Here is a 27,967-nt window from a genome sequence, read left to right on the forward strand (position 1 = left end):
ACACAAAGAAAGATATTCAAGTGAGGCATTCAAAAACTTTAAGCATTTGTTTTTGGTAACTCAACTGTGTATGAGATTCAAAAAATGTACATTTTAACCCAATAAAGTGTTACTGCACAGAAATAATGCTACACAATTGTTTTTTCTAATATTTATTTTTTTCACCTGCAAACTGTAGCAAAACATGATCAGCTTTATTATGCAGACAGGTATCCCTCTAACATTAGAGATTTAGGCATGTATAAATAGAAGAGCTCTTAGGAAAGGAAAACATTTTGAGAAATGAACAAACCTTCAAATTTAACTTCATGACTTCCAATACCAATGCTTAAAATGGTGTAGCTCATTCATTCCAAGAGATACAACAGCACCTTAAAGTGGCTGATCTATTTCCCAGTAACATTTTTCACATAACAATGTGTTAAAGTTACAAATACTGATATGCACAAATAGCTATTTTCTAAGAAAAATATGTACAGTACTGCAGCATAATGAATGTGGTATCTGCAATAACTTATTAGCCAATTTTAATATACATGATACCGCTACTTTTTTACCTGCCAGTTCACAGGTTCAAGGATGTTACCACAGCCCTCTGTTTTGCACGTTATTACCTGGTGGGGGAGTTGGTTTTCTTGGTTTTGTGTATTTATTTTTTTAATTTTTTTTTTAAAGGTACACAATGCAGGCTTTTATTTTACTTCTTAAAGACTTCTTTTGTGTTTAAAGCTAATATCAGTGAAACAAGACAACAGTGCAAGAGGCGCAGAGATGTTATGTGACCACATAAGAGTTCTTTTGGGTAAAGTGTCTATAAGGCTATAAGAAAGGATTGGTTGATGAGCTTCCTGTTGGAAATTGTCCTGTTGGTGCACCAGCCTGTGGGGAAATGAAAGAAAAAAGGACAAATATTTAAGATGTTTTTTTTCCATATTTTAAGTCATAAGTGCAGGACATATAAAAAAGAAAACAACCTATTAGGAAATATTTCTGGTTTATGTTGCAGGCTTTTTTTTGGTGGTTCTCTGAAACTACACTACTGTAAGAGCATAGTATACAAGTAACTCTGTTTTGATTTGAACAGCCTTACACATGTAATGCCATTGTAATAATGAATTACATTTGGGAGAGTCACATGTTACCTTCCCTTATTTTAAGAAAAAAAAGAAAAAATATCTTCATGTGCCTCTAAATTAATTTATAGATTATGACTCTTCAGACAGAAAAGTTATTGATGTCATACAACAACTCACTTACCATAAAAGGGTTACTAGATACTCCAACAGCTGCAACTTGTCCAAAAGGAGTTACTACAGGCTTTGCCTGTCCAAATGCAGCAAAACCTGCTCCTTGGAAAGATAAGTGAAAAATATTAATACTAGTAACCAATCTTCAAAGAATTCTTTGCTGCAGCTCCCACACAAAAGTAAGTGGAAGCTTGGACTGCACAATCAGGAGGATTGATGCCACTTACACATTATCAGGACTGTAATGTTTGGATCTAGACCATCCCTGAAGGTTCCTTCCAACCCCTACAATTTTCTGATTCAATGTAAGTGTAAAAATAAATAAATAAATACAGCTGGGCTTTTTGTTAGTTTCATTTTCAACTGTTTGGAACTAATCAATTTCCAGTTTCTACATATGCACTTTTTTCCAATATGATTTTATCACTTAAATTTAGGGAAAAAGTACTTTCCACTTTTTTCTTGCCTGTGTTCTATGAAGTTAAAGAAAGTGTTCTAATCAGTTGCAGACACTCCAAAAATGAAGACAAACCAAATCAATTCTCTATGCATAAAAAGCCTTTAAGACTGGGAATACCTAGAACTTTTAGTATCAGATTATGGTAAAATTTCAGTTATGTCACAGCACACAGCCAAGGCAGAAAAGCTCAACTACACAACCCAGACAGAGTGTGGGAATCCCTCAATGTTATTATCAAGTTCATATAGAAATAAATGTACACTCATTATTGCTAACTTACAGACAGACCATTTTCTCCACGTTTCTGATTTAACCCAGATTACCTAAAATGTATAGACCTACCATTTGGCTGCTGAGCAAAAGCAGTCTGTGGAGGGAAAGCTGCCTGGGCTGGGAACGTGGGCTGCTGGAAGTTGCCACTAAAACTAGTAGGAAGACTGTAGGAGGCAGGAGTTCCAAATCCTGCAGGCATGCTCACGGATGCAGTACCAAATGTTGCTGCTGGCAGGCAAAAAATAACATTCAATTATTTGTAGGAAATCACTTTTTTTCATGAGACAAATTACTATAATGCCACGTTAAGAAAAGTCTCCTAATGCCTCAGTGACCATACAAAAGTTAGGTTCAACTTCTACAGCCACTGAACCAATTTGTTAGCTTGGATCACCACCAACTAGGAGCACCATCTTTGCACTTCAAAAACGAATGGAATAATTTAAAATTTATTAGATCCAGCACATTCAGATATAGCTTTTGAAAAGGAAATTATTTTTTACATTCTATTATTGTATACTTCCCCCAGCATATTTCTGGTAAAAGTCTCTACATATCAGAGGCAGGCACTTTCAGGCAGCTTAAACCCCTCTGTTTTTCTCCTCCTGAGAAAAGCATGACAGAATCTTCCTACTTCAAGCTGCGTTACAGGAAGTTACAAGTAAATAAAAAATAAAAATCAAAAGGGATACATGCATCCCCTCTCTCTTCATTCCATCCTTAACGTCACTTTAAAGGAAATTTACACCATGCACATTATTTGCACACAAAGTTCCTATTGCAAATGCTCTCACTGTTGAGGTAGGACTTAAAACAAAAACAAGGAATCCAAAACTTTTCATCTGATTCTCTGCTGAACATTTCAAATAAAGAACAGAGTTCATATGCTACTCCACATGCCTTCAAATATACAGCACATCAAGTGCAAAAATGTAGTAACAAAACCATTATTCCGTCTTTTGGGACTTATTCTTGGAAGGACAAGCGTATAAAGTTTTTTGGTACAAATACAGACACCAAACATTTTATTCTAGTTAAACATTAAACAGCACTTTTCTTTTGAAATGTCACTAGATAGATTTTATGCAAGCTCAGCTGTTTAAAAAAAGAATATATATATTTAATGAATACAGCTTAATTATGAGTTGAAAAAATTTACCCCAAAAGTATTCAAGGGCAAGACTTTATACATACATAAAATGCTGACAAGGTACACACAGAACTTATGTACTAACATTCTTTTCAAGTTACAAATAGCAGAGAAGCTATTCAACAGGAAAACTTGCTAAAACAGCAAACAAAAGCATGACAAAACAAGCAGTGACTTGGGATATCCCAAAAGGCATCAAGCGACTGTTGGTAGAAACTTGAAGAGTCATTCAACTTGTTAGCATTATATTGTGTCCATTGAGGATATCAATAATGGTTTTGTTTCAGTTGCTTAATAGGTTGTCTCTGTAAGCTCTTCCTTTGCCCACACCCACTCCATTTTAAAACAGCGGAAGTCTTCCGAAATTCTATGTGCAGAGAACCAGATAGCTATCAATAAGCTTTTACAAGCAAGAACAATTAGCCACAAGAAACTTGATACCAAATGTGGCCACCTACCAAAATGAGCCTGAGGAAATATGTGAGAGTGCATTGCTCCCGAGAGGCCTTATGGAAGCCACAAAGAGACCAGACAATGTCAAATCATTTATACACTCTTGAAAAGTCATTTCTTAGTTATATATATATATATATAAAAATATACATATCTACCAAACAATTTGTCCATAGCATGATCAGCAATAGAAATATACATATCTACCAGACAATTTGTCCATAGCATGATCAGCAATAGATTAAGATAAGAAAACTGTTAGAAATGAACACTGCAAAACAGATCTCCCATGTAATAAATAGCAAAGTTCATGCAGAAAGAAAGCTTAGTATAAAAGGACAAGATACAAGTTTACACTTTACATGGAAAGGGGTAGAATATTGTCTTTACTTCTAGTCATTATCTCTGTTACCTAGCACATAGATCAGTATAGCTGCTAAAGGGTTAGAATCTCCACAAGCAAAGGATAGCAGTTTAGAAGATGCAAGGATAGAGTTGCCATATTCAAACAAATTTATCTAAAGAGGCTACAAATTCTTAACGATGCTCCAAAATAGCACAATTAGGAATGAGATTAGAGTAAGGAAACATGCATTTTGGGCATTAAATAGCTGAATAAGCTTAATTGCGTATTATCTCAAAAGGTACTGGAAACAGAATTAATCTGAGTTAAAACTGATCAATTCAGTTTTAACTCAGCCTGGTCAGTTAAATTAAATCTACCTAAATCTTGGAGCAAACCACAAATCAATGTTAGAACGTACACATCAGCAGATTTAAGTCTCTGGAATTCCAGTTAATAGACAAAACTACCAAAATTTAGCAGTGCCTTTGGAGAGGCAAATTAGCATAATCTAACAGTCATGTACATCCAAGTTCAGTGTTTTAAAGAAAAGTACAAGTCTGCTTTTTTGCAAAGTGATTAAGTTCTTATCTATGGAATTATGATTCTATAGAATCCTCCCCCAGAAAATTAATGTAAATCACGACTGTAAAGATTTAAGTGTATGCTTTACTGTTATAAAAGAGGAAATATAAAGGACACCACCACTGAATAAGTGGACTGGTGAGGAGCCAACAGCCCAAAAGCCTTGCCTTCCCTGGTTCTAGCCCCAGTTCCTTGGCTTTGTGGTCTTTCAAGACTTTGAAATAAAGAAATTAAAAAAAGCCCAACCAACCAAACATCAGCAGCTTAGCAGCAGGGCTTTCAAGATTCCTTATTTCAGGGTAGCATGCAATGAAGTGTGCTAGAAAGCTACCATTATAGTCTTGGAAGGAACCCAACTGGTAATACACAGATTACAAATAGCTCAGGTAGTATTAGAAGATCTTAACCAGATCATTTTGACATTTTTCATGGCCACCACTTGAAATCCTAGAATTGGGCCAGAAACAGAAAACTGATGTCCTCAGCCCAATAAAAAACAACACTTATCCCCCTGGCAAATGTTAAAATAGATTTCTGCAGCGTATTCATAAATATTGTACTCTACATTGAACATAACACACAACGTGTCAAATAGACTACAGACAGATAATACAGGAACAAATTACACACTATGGGAAAAAAAAATTTAAAAAAAATCAATGCAAGTCTTTTAAAGAAAGTTTTTCAAACACTCGGGGTTTTTTTCCTAACCTGTTGCTCCTCGGCTATTGGTCTGGAATGGATTTGTTGAAGGTGCCACTGGGGCAACAGGGGCAGCTACAAACGGATTTGTGGAAGGTGTTGCTGAAAAGATTAAAAATATTTTATTTAATAAAGTCTTTTAAAAATAGCCAGTCTGACTCATAATTAGTTTATATAGCTTTTATACATAAATATTTAAAATAACACAAAAACTTAGGAATTGATAATACAATCCTCAATTTGAAATTTATCACAATAACAGTACTTTTTTGGCATCCTTTAGTAACTTCAATATCACTCGTGTCAATGTATAGCACTATCAACTAAAAATTAGTAAGGTGTTTGCTTACAGTCCACAAAAGGTGTTAGTAACAGTTATATACCTCCAAATGGAGCAGGCACACTCGAAGATGCAGGCTGTGTCTGTGCAGTAGCAGCCACGGGTACTGTTCCAAAAGCATTGCTGAAAATAATTCATACATTCAGTGAAGTCAGAATTGCTTGTTTCACAATTAAATACAACTTACAATTATTGTTGGCATGTAAAAGACTAGAAAAGGAATGCTTACGTGCAGTTTTAAAACTGCAATATGATTCACTGATGCCAGAAATTGAGCCTCTGATGCCAGGGTCAGAGACTATAACTAGTGCTGAGCAAGAAGTCCTCTCCACCAACAGCAGGAGAAAGAATATTGAACAGAGGCCATCAGCATAAAGGTAGCAAAGCAGAAGCTTCAGGGGAACTTGCAATACCAAGCAGAGCTATAACAGGCATTTGGTATTTATTACTTTAATGATCTAAAAAAGAAGGTGTGGCACCATTTCCATTATAAATATCTGAATTTTTTTTTTTCAGTATGCATGCAACTATTCTGTATAGGAAAGTGTTTAGCAGGTAATGACTAGAAAGGTGCACAGAAAATTCTGCTGACAGAAAGTATTCTTAATTTTATCTTATAATATCCTATCAGACAGTACTGCTATTATTTAAAACCAAGGATGCACCTCCAGTAGTACCTCTAAATTCACTAAGCATTTCCCCATTTAGATAAGAAAGAAAAACAAAAACCGAGAATCAACTTTGAGCTACTTTTCTGCATATTGCTGTAGTCAGTGTAGGAAGTCAGCTACTTCTAACAAAGTACCTGCTAACATTACTGGTGGAAGTATATGCATTACTAGAAGTTGCTGTGGAGCTGAAGACGCTGTCTAATTCTGCTAGAGCCGCATACTTGTCTGAAGATGCACTTGACTGATTTGGGGCTGACAACGCAGGACCTGCTGATGCTGACACTACTGTACTGAAGCCACTTCCTTGCTCACTACCACCTAGAAAGAAAGAAACCAGATTAAAAGTGATTAAGATGGTTTCACTTTCTGCTCCGCTGTTGAGAGCTAAGTTAATGTTCATGGACAGTTTAAGTTTCAGACTTAAAAATCAAATATGCACTCAGGCATACAGGAAAAAAACCCAAACCATTAACAAGCCATTAGCTATTAGCAAAGTGTCATGCTTCTATAGAAATTCTGCAGCTCCTGGTTTCCATCATCAATACTTCCATCATTTTTAACTAGAAAATTTAACAAAACACATACCCTCATATTATCCATTTCAGAACAAAGCTTTACATTTAAGCCAACATAAATTTTTATACAGAAAGTTACAGAAGTTTTTTCTATTTAACTTAAAATCAACTAAATCCAAGTATCACTGCTAGTAGCTTATAAAAAATTAAAAGCCAAATCTTTGTGGCAGAGAGGTAGGAAAGTTACTCTGGCAGTTTTCTGCAGCAACTGTAGCTCTCCTTCAAGAGCTTTCACTCTAAGCTTTAGCACAAATATAAGATATATATTTATATATTTTCATAATTGCAGTAATAATTATTTATACATTTCCACTTAGAGTTATTAATCTTGATGGCAAGTAGGTTCCCAAGAAGCAGCCTTCTGATGACATCCTTTTGGAGTGATGTTAGTCTTAAAACCTATATCTTACACATTAAAGGGTACATTGACATGAAATCCTACCGGTAACAAAGAATTTCTGCATTTTGAAATACAGTTACTATTTTGACATGCACAGCCATCCTTGTGGTTAAGTTACACATGTAGAACAAGTAGGTCAAAGAATAAAGTTTAATACCTTGCCCTGCACTGAAGATATTATCTAAATTAGCGAGAGCTGCGTATTTGTCAGCAGACTGGAGATTCGGTTTATTCACTGCAGCTTTACTGGCTGCAGCTGCTGTTGCATTGCTCTGAGAAGCATTGAAGGCTCCAAAATCAGCACTGGAGGATTTGGGGAAGTTATCAAAGTGAGCAAAGTTAGCATTCACTGATCCAGCGCTTCCACCTGCAACAAATTGAGTTAAACATGGTCAACACTCAAAAGCTATAGAAAGTCTCTCCAACTGTAACTGATGGCACAATAATCCCACCTTTCTGTTGTTACAGGAGGCAACATGTTCTCCCAGCCCACATGTTTAAGATCCTTTCCCATTTCCTTCAAAGTTACACTGGGTCGTCAGAAAAAATACATTTTTGTATTTTTCAGTCTGCAGACCAGGTGAAAAAAAAAACCCCAAGCTTCAACAGCTTATATCACAGTCGTAATTTGATTTTGAAAAACTTCCATTCTATTTATTAGCTGTTAAAGTAATTGCAACAATATTTTGCTAGAAAAGTAAGTATTTGTCTAAATCTTTAAAATCCAAAATACAGAAGCCTCATTTTGCTGTCATATGTCTAATGAATAGCTACTATTTGTATTTACTTAATGGTACAATGTTTAACCATCTCAGACATCCGACATTGTTCTAAGCAATAAACAGTGCCTGGAATTCCGAAAGCAGTATGATTCCACATCAAGGTTTTGTGAGATAGTTTTGTTCTCTGTGCTCAGATTTTTAGACCACATCCAGGAAAGAGATGAAGGGGAAGACACAATATAGCTCTTATACCAAGTCTCCACTGATGTCAGAGATACAGAAATCAATTTTAAAAATCTGACTTAGATCCACACAACTGAACTTCAGTTCAAATACAAAGACATGCGCTTCCATCTCCTCAGTGCCCAGACAATTTAATCTAGGCAGGTCACGTACTTAAATTTAAATGAGTTGTTCCATTAAGTGTATCACATTCTCTAACAGTTGGTTAAGGATTCCACTCATACTACAGAAGACACAACTTTCTAATAGCATAATCAAGAAGTTAAAACATATGCAACAGTAGGAATGAAAACGCTATACTACAATGGCATAACATGAAGCAAGCTGAGTTTTCCACTGCGTGGAACTTACTGTGCACAGCCTGGAGAGGAAAAGCTGAAGTAAATTCACCAAAACTGCAGCTAGATGAAAGCGTTCTGAACGCTGGACAGCCAGAAATTGTGTGGGGGTTAAAGTTAACATAAGAAGGGAGAAAGAAAATTTGAAAAAAAGTTTAAAACGACACGACACTCAAAGGAAAAAAAAAAAAAGGAAAAGAAAGTCAGTCAGCCAAAGATCTAGACAAACAGCAAGTGTAAAGCTCAAGCAGAATTTCAAAAGCATGATCAAATTAAAGGAAAGCAAAATAAATCTTAGCAATAGGCTCTACACGTGAAGCCAAACATATTGAAGTGTGTGCATATGTTACACACAGACACACACTTTTTTTTTTGGAACTGCAAAGTACTTTTGGGTCTACTGAAACACTTCTCTTAAAAGATAAAAAGTCAATTTAATAGTTATCAAAACCAGTATGGTTTACTCTTTCCACAGTTATTTCAGGTGTAGAGCTAACACACATGTAGTGCCATAAATCAGACTTCTGAGCAGCATTAGGAAAAAAAAAAAAAAGAAAATCAACACCAAACAGAAGGAATTCATTTTGAGTTTCCCCAGAGCTTCAGATGGCTTGATTGCATTAAAGCAGGCAGATGCAAGAATAAACTCAAGTACCTTCCAACATAAAGGTAAGTATTATTTCAATTAAGTATTAATCAAAAGTGCTAGGAGTTCTACCTGTATTTTGGGGCTGAAAAGAAGACTGACTTGCTGTGGGGAAACCTCCAAAATTACTCGAGCCACTAGACTGTCCAAATGCATCAAAGTTTGCAAAACCTGCATTTGCAGAGTTCTGCGCTGTAAATTGCAAAGGAACAAAACATGTTAATGGATATGGGAAATAAATACAAAAACAGATGTATTAACTGAATGCATGGTCATGACAGCCTTCAAGGGTTATATCCTACCTTGTAATTTCTTTTTACGTGAAAAAGTTATACATGGTATTCTACAACTACACTGAAAGGTGTCTTTAAACAAGCTTTCACGAATCACCTTCACAGAGCCGTACCAGTTAATGCTAGTTCTCTCCTCCTCACACATGCTACTACTCACAACTATGTGACCTGACGAAATCCAGATTATCTTAACCCTGAAGTGTTTGTGGTGGTGGCTGGTGAAGGAAAAACAGCCAACAAGTACAGAATACCAGATGCATACCTGTAGAGCCCAAACCCAGGCATCATTCTAAATGCTAGTTTCCAAAATCAGAATTTGTGGACTAACTGAACATTTCTTTGGGAATAAAAATTAGAAAGTATTCTTGTAACATACTGACAATTTGAATTCCTCATATACAAAGTGCTTCACCCTTGGGTGAATCTAGTCTGGCACAACTTGTATAGTTTTGGCTAGGTTTATAAATTCATTTCACTGGAAAATTTGGGGTTTTTTAAACTAAAAAAAGAGTACAGAAATATGGAAAATCAATACCAATGTCAAGAAGTGTATCCACAAAATAAAATCCAAGGAAATTTCAAACAGAATTTCAGTTTTCACCTTCCTTTCGTGTCAGACTATAGGAGAAAATAAAAGTTAACACCCATCTAATTTCAAAGAGCTGGACATTCAAGCATCCATAGATTTAACAGGAATTGCGGGCCTAACTGATAAGCTCCACAGAAAGTCTTAAACACTGTTACACGCAAGGAGTAAGGGAAAAAAGTGGTTTTAATCACATGCAAAACAAACCCATATACATAGGCAACAAGCTCCTATCTAAAGAAAGCCCACAAAACACCTTCTGGAATAACAGATGCAATACGTTATATTTTTGGGCCAGGTTTTGTTCATTCTGGAGGGATTTTGCAGATCAAGTATATACAAAAGCAGTAAATTATGCTGACTGTTTCAGTACTGTTATTTAATACGAGATAATGCTAATTAAAAGTTGCATTATTTAACTTAATGTCTATTTTAAAAGCATCTATACTACAGATTTATAAGCTAAAAGCACATTTTGATACAAACTACTGCATTCCACAATGATGTAAAAAAAAAAAGAAAGTGCAAGTACTTCCCTTCACATGGGGATGCAGGGACAGAGGGTGAGGCTTGACTGTACATGATACCACTTTTTATTGATGTGTGCATGCGTATTGTTGGTAGCCAGGGGCTGCAGGGGTGGCCCCTGTGAGAAGAGATGAGAAGCTGCCCCCATTTCTGACAGCCAGTTTCAGCTGGCTCCAAAACAGACCTGCTGCTGCCCAAAGTTGCAAACATCAGCAACGCTGGTGGCACCTTTGTGGTAATATATTTAAGAAAGAGTAAAAAACACAGCGCAGCAGCTGTGAGAGACAGAAGGGAGAAAAATGTGAGAAACAACCCTGTGAAGGTCAGTGAAGAGGGAGAGGAGGTGCTCCAGGCAGAAAAGCAGAGATTCCCCTGAAGTCCATGGACAAGACCAGGGTGAAGATGATTGTCTCCCTGCAGCCCATGCAGGACCACAGTGGAACAGATAACGACACTGCAGCCTATGGAGGACCCCACACGAGAGCAGCTAGTGTGGAAAGCCCATGTTGGAGTAGGCTCCTGGCAGGAGCTGTGGCCAGTGGAGAAGCATCCACACAGCAGAAGGTTCTGGCAGAAGCTGGGACCCTTGGGAGGGGAACCCACACTGGAACAACCCATGCCCTGAAGGACTGTACCCCATGGGAAGGGCCCATGCTGGAACAGTTCTTGAAGAACTGTAGCCCACAGGAAGGGCCCATGTTGGAAGAAGTTTGTGAAGGACTATATCCCATTGTGGGGAGGGACCTCACAATGGAGCAGTGGGAACTGCATGTGGAGGAAGGAATGTCAGAGATGAAGTGTTATGAACTGTCTGCAACCCACATTCCCCATCTCCCTGCACTGCTCAGGGGGAGGAGGTAAGAAGAGTCAGGAGGTAAAATGAGCCTGGAAAGGAGGGATGAAGGTGGCTTTATTTTTGTGTTTATTTCTCACTATCCTACTCTATTATTAACTGACAATAAATTAAGTTAATCATCTCCAAACTGAGTCTGTTCTACCCATGACGGCAAGTGGTGAGTGAACTCCCTGTCCTTATCTTGACTTACAAGATTTTTCATCATCTTTCTCCCTCATCTTGCTGAGGATGGGGAATGAGAGAGCAACTTGGTAGGGAACTGGCAGCCACCCAAGATCAACCCACCACAGCATGAGAATCAACAAGCAAAAAAAAAAAAAAAAAAAAAAAAAAATCAATTAGAAAGCAGAAAAGTTCCATCCTAAAATCTAAAGGAGAAAAACAAAGACTGAGGAAAAATAGTTTCTATTATTTTATCATCTGTATTGGTTCAAACAGCATTCTACAGACTTCAAATTCCACTTTTGTTTCTGTTCATTTGTTTTGGTTTTATATCAGTAGCTTTTTAAAAGTAATAGATTAAGAATTCTATTGCACCTTCCTTTAAAATTGCTTTAAAATGAAAGCGATGATTACATCCCAATGCATTGATTGTACAGGGACTACTCAGAGACTGACGTTGCCCAAACAGGATTAAGCATGTTAATGTCACTCAGAATTGTAACAATATTTTTTACTTTAACCACTCACACAAACAGAATACTATGTCAAGAACCTTAAATGAAATATCTTTTGAGTCTAGATTAAAAACTGGAACATATTATATTACAGGCCACTTAATTTTATTGCATCAGCTGACACAGCTATGATTTGCAAGTGGGCCCATGTTAAAACAGTCAAGCCGTAAAGGCTCTTCTGCAAAATATTCAGATGCTAATCTTGCTTTATTTTATGTGGTCAAGTTTAAACCTATGTAAAAGTGGCACAAAGGTAGACTTGTAGTTTCCTGTACCTCAACAATAGTTAAGACTGGCAATTCCAAAATTCAGTTCTCCATGCAGAAACCCAAGAACAACCCTAAGTAAGTTCAGGAGCTGCAGTGTGCTGTATATTGGTACAGATTTACAACTGTGGTTGCGACTGCAGGTTAATGCGGCAGTACAAAAGCGACCTGGCTCACACTGGCTCAAGTGTGACAGTACCAGCCACAGCAATGCAAGCTGCCCCTACAACCTTTGCATAGTTTCTTCTGTGAAGTTTGCACTACCTCATGTGGAACAAAAAGCATGAAACATTGCCAACCTGAAAATAAAGCTCACATACATTCAATTACAAATTTGAAAAAAATGTCTCTAGAAAACAACTACTGCACTCAGTTGTGCCTTAACTGCAGAAACAGTAACTTATACTGAAAGACTTTGAATTTCCTAGTGTTCCTGAAAGACTTTGAATTTCTGAAAGACTTTCTTTGAATACTGAAAGACTTTGAATTTCCTAGTGTTCTTCAGTAATTTTCGTAGTTAACTATAGTGCACAGGAAGGGAAAGAGAAAAGTCCATCCCCTATAAGCACAGCTAAAACCAAGCCTTAAAACAAGAACACCAGACCATAAGCTTCAAGCAAGTAGTGCTGGATTCAGTGCACGTTCTTCCATCCTCTACTGTAGTGTGTGAATACTAACAAAAATTACATGTTCATACAGCTCCTTAAATGAGCATTTAAAACTCATTTTTGCTAAAGCTGGCGGACTGCTCAACCATTCTTGTATTCCAAAGGGAAGAGTCTAACGTTTCATTATTAATTTCAGTTAACACTACCCTGTGATTACTGCACACAGAACAAGCCTTACAAGTGTTTTACCTTAAAAAGTCAGAAAATACCTTCAGATAAAACCACGCTGCAATTCAGCTATCACATACTCAGAATTAGATTTCTGTCTTTTAGAAACTGTTTTACCAGTCCTGAAACTGTTTTGGGTTCTAAAACTTACAGAAAGGAGTTATAGGAATTACCACGATGGTTAACTACTGAAACAAAACAAAAAAACCCCACAGAAATCAGTGCAGCTAAATATTCCTCTCAATTTTGATTTTCAGCACTTACTTCAAACAGAAATTAACAGACCCTTTGTAAAATTATATTTACTCTGAAATGTTCATATTGCTTTTTACCCTTTTAAAAATTATCCAGCAGAGATGCAGTGGAATTTTACCTAAATTTGGAATGCAGCACTGAGTGGAATTTTACCTAAATTTGGAACACAGTATTGAAATATTGCTTTAATGGAATTTTCATCTCTTGAAACCCACAAAGAGTAATTAAGTGTATATAAATACAGAACCATTCAGCAACAAGCTTGGAAAGAATAAAGTATTAGAGAGAATTAAGTATCTGCAGCCTCTTCAGTAAACACTGCACAACACTGGCCAGTCGGCACAAGTTCTCCCAGGTAAACATACCTCCAAAAAGATTAACATGAAATGTTATGTTAAGGATTTTACAAAATACACTGCAACAGCAATTCTTATTCTGTATTACTAAATTCAGCCAGTTATTTCACAGCATTTTTTTGAAAGCTAGCTTTGAGAAAGCCTTGATACTTTGCTCAGGTCCTCAGGTGTGTATTAAGTCCCCTCCATCACACATCCTCTCAGGTGTTAACAATTTCAGGACTGATTTGCAAGAAATCTCTCTCATGTTGGCTTAGCAGCATCCCAGTTTCTCTCAGAAAAATGAGATGAAAAGCCCATTCAGACAAGGCAGGCAAAGGTACTTTCCCACAATTACAATGCAAGTTAGCAACAACATGCTTCAGTCACCACAAAATCAGATTTTTCTTTAGGATAGATTTCTATGGCTCAAGAACTTTGGCTGAAAATAAACCCTGAGGGCTCAATATATTTTACTGAAGTCATTCTTTAAGCATTCCAAGGCCTACCCCCACCCTCAGTCAATACACATGCTCAAAGCTTGTTTATTCTTCCTGAATCTACAGAAGACTACCCACATGGCTAGTATTCAGTTTTCAAAGAGACATACACACAAAAGCAGAGGTCATTCTTTAAACGGAGGAGGCCTTTTTCTTTTAACAAATTGACAGTTAGTCAATCCATTTCAACCCCCTTAAAATCTGCTTTTTTTTCCATGAATGCTCTTCCTAATAATTTTCAGAAAGAAAATTGAAGGTCTAATATCAGCTTCTCCCTACATTCTGTTACTCATCCTCTCACTCCCCCAAAGAGTTTGAAGTTCTATTAGTAGGTAGAAACAGTCTAATCATACATATAATAGAAAATAGCTACAGCAACTCCTACTTCAAAAAGGAGAATTATCAGCCTTTATATCTTCAACCTTTCTTTATAAAGGCCTAAAGGAAATCTTGAAGCAATACAATATTCTCAAGGCACATAAATTACATATACCTCATGAAGAAGTTTAGACTGAAGTAATCAAAAATTAAAACTACATTTTATACATTTAAAAGGGATACACTGCTCAGAATACTTACCTGTATGACTGTTGAAGTGTGCAAAATTAGCAAAATTTGCTGTAGCAGTTGACTGAGGAGGAGCAGCAGCAAAAATATCTGAGCCAAGGTCACTGAGGAGGTCAAATTGTTTCTTTTCTTGTTGCTGCTGTCCTTGAGATCGAACTACAACCGGAGACTACAAACAACATTTCAATTAGCTAATACAAAAAAGCTGATATATTTTATATATTCACTACTAGAATAGTACCAGCCATTTTATTGTTTTCAAATTAAAAAAAGAAAAAGAAAAAGAAAAAATATGACACTTAGTTTAAACTTTAAAGACATTTAAGCAAAAGACAATCATAATTAAACTTATCAATTGCATCGGAAAATTCTGCTTACTCAAAATATCTGTTAAAACCCCCCATCAATTTTGTCAATACAAACAAGCTTAATTTAGAACCTGATCTGCAAATACCTCTATACTTCAACAAAACACATAAAATAAAGTTGTCTTTTGTTATGATATTATTTGGTTACACTTGCTACTGCAAGAATTCTTGTGCCACTAAAAGAGAAGTACTGCTGAGCAGTTCCGTGCTCTTCAGCTCTACCATTACTCACTTGGCTAGGTGTGCCCTTGTTTAAGTGCAGTGTGGGTGCAGCTTCTCCCAAGAGAGATTTGAGTGGCTTCACCTCAGGTGTGCTGCTTGTACTACTAGCAGAAGACCCCGATATGGATGCATGGACAGATGCCACCACCTTTGCTTGCTCTGGAGGGACATACCTACAATCAAAGAGAGCAATGGTTTTTACAATTTTAACATGAAAAGTTCTGCTCAATATTTATAAGACTCAAGTGTGAGAACTGGTAGATCTCAGCTTTGCTATTTTAACCACTGACCCTGCAACAAATTCTATCAGTAGTCTGCAAAATAGCCATTATTTAAATATGCCAGATTTTTTTTTTAGATGGACTAGAATTCCAAGTCATCAATATTTTATTGCACTTATTTAACAAAAGCCATGTCTTCTAACAAAAGCCTGCAAACCCCTTATTTACACTGTTGTTGACAACCCCCTAAGCCATTTCTGTTCCACCAATATGAACTACACATTGAGACACTTTAAATAGTTTGTCTTCTCTGCTTCCTGTAGCAGCTCTGAATAAAATCCAGAAATAATTTTCCTTTACAGAGCTGTGCGATCTAATCCAAAGAGCACACAAGAAAGCAAGCACACTCAAGAACATGAGGGTAACAGCCCATCTTCACTTTTTGTCATAGATATAATCTTTAGAATTGTAAAGCTATCTTACCATCTTTTCTTCTCATATTTTTCCTGTAGAAATTCCTTTACTTTCTGTGGATCCCTGAAGTCTGGAATTGCTGATGATCTATCATCAAACAGGCCTAGCCAAATCTGTTTGCACACCTTATTAAAAAAAAAAAAACAAACAAAAAACCAAACACAACCACAGATTAATCAAGATAAAAATATCTTTATTCAAAACTTATTTACGTTTACAATTGTTAATACATCAAACCATTACAAAGTACACAACTGCACATTTCTCATTCCAGACTGAGCTGCTTTAGCAACTGACTGATGCACCATGTACTGATCTAAACACTTAAGTTGAAAGACCATCTGTCACAGCACGGCAAGGAAATCCTAGCATCCGATTTCACCATCAAATACTGCTTTTACAAAATACTTGTAGTATGTACTCATGAAGGGACAAAGCACCTGATTTCATTTCTACTTGTGATCTTTTAAGACTCTTCTCCTTCACCCAGTTCTACACATCCCTTTACTTGTACTTCAAGGCTTGAACTCTTTCAACAGATCCCATATGCCGTAAGCCCTAGATGGTAGCTTTTAAAGGATCTGAGATTTAGCATTTATACTTATAATTACTATTTGAATATAGGAACTTTATTTTTTTTTAAACCAGCCTTTATTGCTATGATGCAGTTTCTGTGGTATCATATACATTTAATTTGAGGGTATGTGAGAAGGGGGAAGAGTACTGTTGCTCTGCTTTAATTTTCTAATTGTGGTTGCGAATGAGCAAAAGTTGAAACAATTGCAAAATTCTCAGTATGTTCAGCTTCAGTTCCTGACCAGAACAACAGGAAAGGCGACTGTTCTCAAAACTAAACAAGACATAGGAGTTGTCACGCTTAAAACGCTTTCTTTAAGCATTTAGGACAACTGTGCAAGTAACCTGAATAAGTGCCCAAATGATACACAAAACGTTACCCACCCTCTAAAAACAGCCTGTCATTTAAGAACAGGTTTCTCCCAGGGAAGTGGGGTCAAAAAAAGCATTGTTTTTGTGATACATCCCCTTCCTTCCCACACCCTTTCTGAAATAGTCTGGACCATCCCTCTTACATGCCTCCTGTAAATATTGCCCTCTATCTCTGCGATAGTGTCAGGTTTTCAGCATTGTCCCCATGACCTTGAGGAAGTGTGTGCTCTAACAAGCAAGAGCTACATGAACTAATTGCCCTGAAAGTTGGCAAATCAAGGTAGAAGCTGTGTTACTTCCACTACATCTTCCCCAGAGAGGTAGTCTTATCTACCTGTCCAGCTAACTTCACCAAAATTGTAGCAACTTAGCCTCTTTGGCAGCACTAGTTGTCAAGAGTGATAAATCTTATGGGTCATTTCAAAGATTGTTCAGGATTAGAGAGATTAGACAGACAGCATAAGTATGTATTTCATACTTGATGTCTTGATTTTGTATAGCCTGTTTGCATGTCCAGCACTCCACGGTCTTATTGTCATCTACTGGATAGAGACAACAATGCGATGCAAATCTAATGATCAAAGGGTAACTTTAAATTAGTTATTTAAATACTCATCTAAAAACAAGATCAGTAATTCCTACTTCAAATAAACTCAGCTATTCAGCATTCATTCAGCAATTGTACTCCACAAAAGGGTTAAAGTCAATGGACTGATTTGAGCTTGCAAATTTAAATGATCATCATTTGCAGTATGGTAATAGATTAAATGAAACTGAAGGTATTTGTTTAATACTTCTTCATAGAAAGTGAGAAGATGTAAACATAATCAAAGAAGTCACAAACCTGTTCTAAAGTAATAGCTAGCATGAAGCACTATTTTAATAGTAGCAAACTTTCACACAAGCACTATAAATTTTGTCAGCAAGAAGTGAAGTCGGAACATTTATGGGTATAGCTTTAAACATGTGCAGCAGATAGTCTGATGTAGGCCAGCAGTAGTCTTTCCATACTTACTTTTGTGAATCTACTGTACCAACTAGCAGTCATACAATTGCTAGGAAGAAAAGAAGCCCTGTTTGTGGCTAGTTACAGAATACCAGGCAGCAGGAGTTCATGGTGTCCAAACCTACACAGTGCTTCCCCCCAACCCCAAATTCAGTATTGAGAAGAACATCAGGGAATACTGAAAAAAAGAAAAAGTTGTGCCTAATTTCAAACAAGACAACTGACAAGTGTTAGAACAGGCCCTACTTGATCCTGCACTCAGCAGAGTAACACTCAGGGCTGTATCATGATGATCAGTTTGCATCCAGCCTAAGATGTGGTAGTGAATGAAAGAGGAGGTCGTCTTCCCCACCCATATCAGGCCATTAAATTACTCCCCCTTCTCCTACAACCCAAAACAAGGCAGATCAAAGAAACTCATCACAATTTCCATGTCGCTAGTACCACTGAAACCTGTACTGAGATCAACCCTCAGCAACAGTCAAACCACAACCTATGTTTTCACCTTTCTCCCTCTGTTTTCTGCTTCATCTTCACGCTGAAGAGCATTCAGAGTGAGGGGCGAAGGAGAAAAAAAACCAACCACCACACCACTAAACCAAAAACACCTAAACAACTCCATGTCAAATACTCTCAATCCTTCCTGACCACTACAGACAACTTCTAGGAGAAATCAGAGAAAAATGTCCTGTGTGGCTTCAGATGATGATTCATGAGCTATGCAGCTACAGCAGATACCAGTCCTATGAACATGCAAACAGGCACAAAGGAGGACTGTGCTATCCAAACACATTGTTGGTTTAAAATGATGCAAACTTCTTCAAGGCATCAATTCTTACACTGCATTGCAATTTTTTGCAAGACTTCAGAAAGCAGTGTTCCAAAAGTGTTTCCTGGAGCAACTAATTTCTTCTAAATACCTAAACACAAAAGCAGTAACAACTGAAATATGCCTTAAGTCACTGTTATAATTTATTTAATTAAACCTGCCAGGCACTCTTTATTGGTTCTCCAGAGAGAACAGCATTATTAATGGACAACACACAACAACTCAGCAAAAGAACCTAAACTTAGTCACACAGACTTCAGCAAGAAGTTCTCATTTTAACGAAGTTTGACAGCAGTAACTATACAAACACAGGTTAAAACATTTACTTTACTACATCAGAGATGCAAATTAAATTTCACATCAGTTTCTTTACCTAAAGAGTTCTCAGAGAAAGCACAATTTCTTAGAAGTCTTAAATAAATCCTTTAGAGTGCCAAATTTTATAAAGCTTTACTATCCCACAAGCAACTATTAAAAGGCACAGTTTTGTCTATTTCTGTATGAAGTACCACACAATGCTTTGAACATCAGCAGCCGTTCCAAGCAAGCATTCAGAACACAATAAAAGGCCTGTTGTCTTTCCTTGTTTGCTGGTGACCTGTATGCTCTTTCTAGCTATACTTTTGTTAGTATCATCTGACTTGACAGGGATCCACAATACCACATTGATTATGCTTCAAGCGAGCCATAATACACAATTTTCAGCTCTCTACAAAAAAAACAAATGGCAATGCACTGTGTAATACCATAGGATGAAATAAAAATTGGAAATTAAAATAAAAATATATTGTTAGAGATAGAACTTACATCATCCAACTCACTTTTTTCAATAGTTATCCTTCAACAGTCTTAAAATAAGTCACTAACAGTACTGAATCTTGTGCAAAGAAAAGTTTGCTTTGAAAAATGGGATTATTTTTACTGATCAGGCCATCACTTTTTTTTTTTCAAAGCTATTTAAAAGTTACTCTTATGATAAAGATCAAGGAAATTAACGCCATACAACTTGCTGTTGAGTTATGGTGAGAATTATCGCTCAGCAATTATCTCTCTTGTACCCCGACTACTCCCCACTAATCACAGCTTTTAAATCCACTACCTGAATTTGACAGTACTTGAGATTCTATAAATTCAATTGCAACAACAACAAAGATTAGTGGAAATGTAGGAAAAAAATCAGATTGGCAACTGAAGTTGCCAATACTTCCAACATGAGCTTCAGTTCTGTCTGGCCTAACGGCTGCCTAGGCAGGAGACCGGAATGAATTAGCATGTGTGGGATGACTTTTGTCCAGCCATTACTTGCAGGACATGATGGGGGGAAAAAAATCCAAAAAGGCAGTAAGGGGAATATAGACCTGCACAAAAGCAAGCTTGAGGTAACCAGTTGCTCTATTAAACATGAAGTTTTCTTCTTAGTTTTCTAATACAAACTTACTATTTGATGGAAAAAAAAACAACCACCACCCAACAAGTAAACAAGGAAGTTTAAAAAAAAGCAAAAATTCAGAATATATTCTTTGAGAAATTTGAATTTGATATCCCAAAGAGCATGTATTCCGAAACACCTCTTTAACTAATCCATACATTAATCAGACTTGCAGAGCTGATTCAGAAAATGTTCCTGCCCAAGTGCCATGATACATCTTAATCTCCAATTTAACAGAATTACTCATTCTTTTGCTTGAAAGCATGAAGCATCCCAACTCACCACAAAGTTACACAACATTAATATGAAAAGTACCAGCCCTAAAAAAGTCTATGGCTTTCTGAAATCCTTCTATATCACACCATCTTCTTGGGGATGTTCTGGTTCAGCCATTTAATATTAATATTGTTCTTTTTGAAACAGCAGCACAAATAAGCCTCTGCTCAAAAGCTCCGTTCATTCACCAAAAGCCTTGGTTATGCTCTTCCTTTTGATAACCAAAGCACTATTAAACAAAATGCTCTGCTTAGAGAAGAGCCTGGCAAGCTGGAGCCAAGAGTAAACACTCAAGTTATGTGGAAGCCCCTAGAAACAGTGGAACATATCCAACAATCCATAATCATTGTCCACTGTCCCTGAAAAGTATAATTAGTCCATGTCCCACTGGTTCACCAATACAGCAAGAAGAAAAAAAAAAACCCACAGCACTGAAGTCAGAATGATTAAGTGTACGCAGCATTAGAAAGTCTACTTTTGTTGAAGGGTTGACAGAAGCAAGACTGAAGTTTTGCCTGCCTCTGTTACATTGTGGGAGCTGCAAAGTGCCAAGATAAAGTGAAGTTTTATCTTGTCAGGAATGATTAAGTGTATGCAGCATTAGAAAGTCTACTTTTGTTGAAGGGTTGACAGAAGCAAGACTGAAGTTTTGCCTGCCTCTGTTACATTGTGGGAGCTGCAAAGTGCCAAGATAAAGTGAAGTTTTATCTTGTCAGGTAATAGTAAGTAGAAAACAAAATTCAGCAGTTATCTTCATGAAGTTTAAAAGTTCATGAGAATCCTTTTACAATGGGTTTGGGAAGAACAGTACCTGCTCTCTGCCAACAAGCTTCAATCCTCCAAGGGATGTCATTAGACATTTGGCAACTAGATACTGGGAAGTTCAGAATTAGATCAGTAAGTACAGCATGAAGCAAAGAGGGAAAGAGAATCACAACCAGCTTCAACCTACTCACCCTGACCTAGATAAAAACCCAGGAGGTAGCAAAGCAGAAACTGTGAGTTGCCATAACTTAAATATATCATTGAAAGAAGAAATTGGGCCAAGTGCATATTGTGTGTTATAATAAAGTCTTTACCTATATTTCTCTTCATACCACTGGTTTTCCTCAGCCTGCACTCAACAGCTATCCTATCTGAGGGATAAACTCTTTTTCCTATCATGTACCTACCTGTCTTGTTTTCCATACACTATTTACATTTGTAGTCCTACAGTTTGAGTAATTACCCCTGTTTTCAGCTTTGACAGAAAGGAACAAAGAACTCATCCCATTCATTGCACATCTGGTACTCCACAAAAAGCTAATCGGAAAGGCTTCTGCTTTAAAACCCAGCCTCCCAGTAACATTTCATGCTTTTGGGGATTCCAGGTAGGGCTCAAAAGCTAAGAACAACATAAACACGCTTGTTTCCTCCCAAATGTTTAGCTTTTAGGTTTGCTTCTCGGTTTGTTGCCACAACTGGGGGTGTGTGTGTGTGTGTGTGTGTGTGTGTGTTGGGAAGGTGGGGAAGGACAGGCACACTAAAAAATTTCCAATTAAAAAAAAATATCAGTTTTGCAGAAAGAGAATCTGAAATTTCAGTTATTTCTATTTCAGTCCTACATATTTCAACTACCAAACAACACGTTACCATGTCATAACTACTTCACTGATACAGATCTCCAGAGTGTGTGGGAAGACGGATATGGGAGAGACAAAGGCCTTCTGCTTACACAACATATTTAGCCACCACACTTTCGAAACTCCTGTTAGCAAAATTGTGTTAGTTAGGAATAACAAAAATTCAGTTAGGCCAGCAAAATCAAGTTTTTGCTCATGAAACCACCTTCTCTTGTGCCCAGTGAAGGCACTATGGCAAGGAAAAGATATAATAGGACAAGTACTTCTGCTGGTACAAGCTACACTTCAACCAGGAAAAAGCACCCTCTTAGACCTACAGAACTTCTTGTTTAGACCCAGACATAGGAAGATTACACATGTCAGTCTAGTTTAAAAAACTCTTAAGAGATATTACTTTTCAGGAGTCTGGTAAATACCAAATTAGATTTCTTTATCTCCCCCTCCCCAACAATAAAATATCCTCAGTTATGCACCAAATGTAATGCTGACAGTGCAAAGAACTACCGATTACCACACAACAAAACTATGTTCCAAAACATAAGACGCACCACAGGAAAAAAGATTTGGAAACAACTCCCTTATGTAAGCAAGTTATAGCTTTGTTTAGTAATTCAGCACTTCTGATGTCAATATTATTCATTAATCTCTGTAGGTTAAAAGAATTTTATACTGTCAGTTATACTGGTTTCAAAGTCAGTTTGGGTCCAGAAGCTACAGCTGGTTTCATAAGCACAGAGTCCAAGCCAGTAAATCCTGCTAACAAAGACATTGTTCTATACACAATCAGCTCATGTATCTCTATATCGTATTAGCAGAACCAGGGATGTACTACAAGGACACCTGACTGCACAGCTCATGCTGTCAGGACTCGTCAGCTCCAGCTTAGTACTGCTCTTTCCACTCCAGGGTTTCTAGGCCACATTCCACAGCAAAAGAGATTCCAGGAAAGTGTTTTGGTCAGGTCAAACACCAGCTCTGAGCCAGCACCATACTCCTACTAGTTCTGCAAGAGTGTGGGGAACTGGTACTTGCACAGATGCTATCAAGCATCAGGAAGACTGGCAGAAAACCAGAGTTAAGCACTGTTAAACTAACCCCACACAGCTGAGCATACCTGCATAGCATTCCACTCATTAGCTCAGGTAAACATGGTCTTTGACCCCAGAAGAACACAGATTTTCCAAATACACAACCATCGAAATAATTTTCTTCCATCATATGCATATTAGCATAGGCCATTTGGAGAGGTTATAAAATATCTGGCACTTTTCGGAAGTGTAGTAGAACAATTACCTATGGAACTGGTTTGCCTCACAATACTATTTTTCCGCTTCAGGGGAAAGCTTCTGAATAAATATTCACAGCTATAATGGCAACATGAGATTAGTACCACCTTCACTTTCTGCAAACAGCAAGTTCACTTTCTACTACCATTGCATTACTGAATCAGAGGTCTAATCAACGCTAGCATCATTTGATTGAGTTTTCAAACAGAACCACCTCCGTACCGCTCTCTTCTCATTATTCCCAACATGAAAATACAGTGTGAAAATACCTCACACTGCTCTTCATGAAGGGAATGAGGGGAAAAATCCCACCCAGGGAATCAGAATTGCCTTTATCCTTCAAAAGGACTTCAGAAAGCACTTGAGGAATATCAGCTTGAAGATGTTTCCATTCTTGCTGCAAAAGTGAGCTAACCCCAACATCAGCAAAATCAGAGTCTGGACATCTGTTTATACCTGCAGATGAGTAAACAATGCCAAAATATACACAGACAGAATCGTATGTGCTTTCTAATACAAGAAGTTTTAAATCTTTATTTGAGGTAGTAAAAACTCATCCAAAAAAAGCTCAGCTTACCTGTGCCAGAACAACATTCCTTCAAAGGTTTTGGCTGGGACAGAGTTAATTTTCTTCATAGTAGCTAGTATGGGGCTATGTTTTGGTTTTGTGCTGAAAACAGTGTTGATAACACAGGGATGTTTTTGTTACTGCTAAGCAGCACTTACACAGAGTCAAGGCCTTTTCTTCCCTCACCCCACCCCATCAGCAAGGAGGCTGGGGGTGCACAAGTTGGGAGAAGACACTGCCAGGACAGCTGACCCCAACTGACCAAAGGGATACTCCATACCATATGATGTCATGCTCAGTATATAAAGCAAGGGAAGAAGAGAGTGAGGGGGGAGGATATTCAGAGTGATGCCATTTGTCTTACCAAATAACCACTATGCACGATAGAGGCCTGCTGCCCTGGAGATGGATTAACACCTGCCTGCCAGTGGGAACCAGTGAATGAACTCCTTGGTTTGCTTTGCTTGCGTGCACAGCTTTTGCTCTACCTATGAAACTGCCTTTATCTCAACCCACAGGTTCTCATTTTTACTCTGCCCATTCTCTTCCCCATCCCACAGGGAGAAGTGAGTGAGCAGCTTTTTGGTGCTTAGTTGCCAGCTGGGCAATTAAGGTGTAAAACTACGACAGAGGTGTGTATACAGGGAAGAAGATGGTGTCTCACATCTTCAAGAGAAACTGCTCTGAGTAACCTCTTCTTAAAGCAGTTGCTTTGTAGAAGCCTTTTAGTAATTGAATATTTTACCCACAGGTGCCACAAACATACCAATTTGCCAGAACTGGGGAAAACTTACTGTTTCAGATATTAGGAATTTTTTTCTTTTTTTTTTTTTTTTAAGAGAACTTCAACTTCATACAATCCATTGCCCTTATAAATACTCTTTGAAGGAGAGAGGAAAACTACTTCGTCTAAGAACAACTCACCACCTTAATAACTACCTTACCTCAGGGAAGCTTTCTTGCTATTTTCCATTCTATTCAGAACAAGCTCCCTATTGTACACCATGATCTACTCCCCTCAGAAACAAGAAAGCTTACTAAAGAGGCCTTGGCCATGTTGGTGAAAGACTGGGAGAACAAAGTAGGAATGAAAGTCTTTTACAAGCTACAGAAAAATGGAATTTAAACATACTAGACTGCAAAAACTCAAGCTTTTTATTTTATGAATGAAACCTAGAAAGTTTCATTTCTTAATATATACACAAGAGCCATCTATGCTGAAACGCAAGCGAAGCAAAGAAGGAGTTTTGTGAGGTCAGATGAACTTCACCTGCCCAATATTTTATCTTATCTGCAGGTGAGTATTCCAAAGTCCAATACCAACAAGAGAAAGCAAAATGCTTATTTAATTACTGCAGCATACAGCATGACAAAGTGAAAACATGTTTAGTTAGGCTTTAGACTTCTGAAAGTGTTTAAAACAGTATCACTTCAGTATTTGAGTCCCTGTTAAATCTACTATCTGCAATCACAAATATCTTTTCAGTGCTACTTTAGAATTAAGGCAATGCACTGCTATCCACCAACCCAAAACTAAACTCAGCAGGACATCTTATTTACAAGGTAGCTCCTTTAAACCATTGCAATACTTTAATTAAAGTACTACAAGCACAAAGACCCCTGCTTTTGAAACACGGCACACCATTGCAGATATCTGTGGACTGTTTTTATGTCAATAATAAATTATGTATCAACTAAATCATTATGATTGGCAGACTAGTCAGGTCTATAATGAGAAGGACAACTACACTAATTAACTGGGTAGGGATCACTTAGGGTTTCAGAGCAGTGAAAAATGAAACTGGTAGCATTAGCTAGCCACTGCAGATTCAGTGAAAAACAAACTGAAATGGATGCAGGGAGGGAGCTACACGTTTCCTTTATGCTTGTGAAGCTTAAAGCAAAGCTAGAGTTTACAATGTAATCTTGTGGAAAGAGACTCCAACATACTGTATCTGAAACCACAAAAGATTCCTTATTATTCTCTCTATACAAAAAGTCTACACTATGCTATATATATATACACAGTGTTATACAGCTTTAACATGCCAAAACAATTAAAAAAAAAAAAAACTAGTCACAGCTATTAAAAGCATTTTGTAATGTCTGGAGAGTTTAGACCTTGTTCCAGCTCTGTCGAGAGGAATCATTCCGTAACAGTCATTTCAACAAATAACGCATATTTACTATGACAGAAAACTAAATTGCTACTTCTTTTTTCATTTCTTAACCTGACAGTTACAAATGGGCCAAGTTTAAGAAAGTTAAGTATCAGCATTTTAGCTAATGATGAGCTTTATCCCCACAAAACTTCACAAGAACATGTTGATAAGACACTCCATAGCCTACAATCAATGATTCTACTAAAAGAGAATACAGATTCAATCCAAGTGAAATAGAACTTTTTTAATACAGAAGCTGCCTCTAAAATCCCCAATGCTGTAGTACAGTATTAAAATGCAAACTTAATCCTCAAATTGAAGACAGCATTAGCCACATCCAGGGTTTACATACTCCATGTGTCACCATAGAGCTTACCTCAAATTTAGTTTTTATGTACTGAAAAGAACAAAAAGGCAGCACACTAAAAATTTTTCCCTTCAAAGCCATTTTAACTGTATAGATGCTTAATAGATAACAATCCTTGGAGGAAAAAAAATTCTCCCTTCTCCTCTTCAAGAGTCTTCAACATTGATATACTTTCATTAAAGAAAGAGGCTATTGACTCTACTAGAAGACTTTCTGACACCTACTCTGAAGAAATACAGCTACAAGCAACAAATTTATTTTCATTACGGTATGCTCTTTCAGGAAACACTGCTGCAGTCAGTCTCAAGGTCTGGGCTTGCAGAAAAAAAAAAAAAAAGACAGTCCAACACTTACCTCAAATTTAGTTTTTATGTACTGAAAAGAACAAAAAGGCAGCACACTAAAAATTTTTCCCTTCAAAGCCATTTTAACTGTATAGATGCTTAATAGATAACAATCCTTGGAGGAAAAAAAATTCTCCCTTCTCCTCTTCAAGAGTCTTCAACATTGATATACTTTCATTAAAGAAAGAGGCTATTGACTCTACTAGAAGACTTTCTGACACCTACTCTGAAGAAATACAGCTACAAGCAACAAATTTATTTTCATTACAGTATGCTCTTTCAGGAAACACTGCTGCAGTCAGTCTCAAGGTCTGGGCTTGCAGAAAAAAAAAAAAAAAAACCAATGCATTTTGCCTCACACAAAGGTAAAAGCAAACCCAATTCAGAAACACTGACTATGTTAATCTAGATTGTCTGGGTTGGGCAAGAATACATAACATTATGACGATCAGCTACTTAAGTGAAATGAGCTCTTTAGAAGCATCTCTTCAAATTATGATGGCTTCAAAAGGCTTGTCTACTTTTTGCTACAAAAAAAATAAATCATGTTTTCCTTAAGTAGTGCTTTAAAGTTTAATATTAAAGTGCCAAAACCACTTGATATTCTCCAAATAATACTTACTTCATTTCCATGTTTCTGCAGAAATTCTATTTCCTGTTGTGTGAAAGTAGTCATTGAAATTGACTTCACTCTGTGGGGTGGATTCAAGCCCCGTCTAAAAGAAGAAGTAGTATTTAGTCAGTATTCAGGAAATCTGTCATCATACAAACACTTTTAACATTACAACGAGAAGTCAGTCAGTTTTAAACTCGGGAGCCATCTCTGTAAAACACATCTATTTTGTTACTGCCATACAACTTAAAGCTGTGTAAGTTCATCTCATAATAACATTCAGCTTGCAAAGTCAAATAATTGAGCTTTAGGGGAGACCAATGTTTGTAACTGCACATGCAAACTCACTCTGACACTTTCTATGCAAGTTTATGAAAACATAATT

The 27,967-nt window shown here is 37.1% G+C and overlaps 1 protein-coding gene across 6 annotated transcripts; it reads right to left on the bottom strand.

The window, feature by feature from the left end:
- Positions 1–136: 136 nt before the first annotated feature.
- On the bottom strand, positions 137–27,721 carry AGFG1 (ArfGAP with FG repeats 1). Of its 6 annotated transcripts, none has more exons than XM_014951797.1 (14): positions 27,592–27,721; positions 16,142–16,257; positions 15,448–15,610; positions 14,860–15,016; positions 9,221–9,340; positions 8,516–8,587; positions 7,357–7,566; positions 6,359–6,542; positions 5,597–5,676; positions 5,223–5,315; positions 3,589–3,636; positions 2,050–2,205; positions 1,258–1,349; positions 137–879 (listed from the first exon to the last, which is right to left on the bottom strand). In XM_014951797.1, the coding sequence occupies exons 1-14, from the start codon at positions 27,643–27,645 to the stop codon at positions 820–822; spliced, it is 1,605 nt and encodes a 534-aa protein (XP_014807283.1). In that variant the 5' UTR covers positions 27,646–27,721; the 3' UTR covers positions 137–819. The 6 variants fall into 6 exon arrangements, with proteins under 6 accessions (XP_014807283.1, XP_014807282.1, XP_014807286.1 ...); XM_014951796.1 differs by having other exon boundaries at positions 2,050–2,208; XM_014951800.1 differs by lacking the exon at positions 8,516–8,587 and having other exon boundaries at positions 2,050–2,208.
- Between the last annotated feature and the right edge of the window lie 246 nt (positions 27,722–27,967).

Source organism: Calidris pugnax, unplaced genomic scaffold (assembly GCF_001431845.1).
Source record: "Calidris pugnax isolate Ruff unplaced genomic scaffold, ASM143184v1 scaffold197, whole genome shotgun sequence".
Classification (NCBI taxonomy): domain Eukaryota; kingdom Metazoa; phylum Chordata; class Aves; order Charadriiformes; family Scolopacidae; genus Calidris; species Calidris pugnax.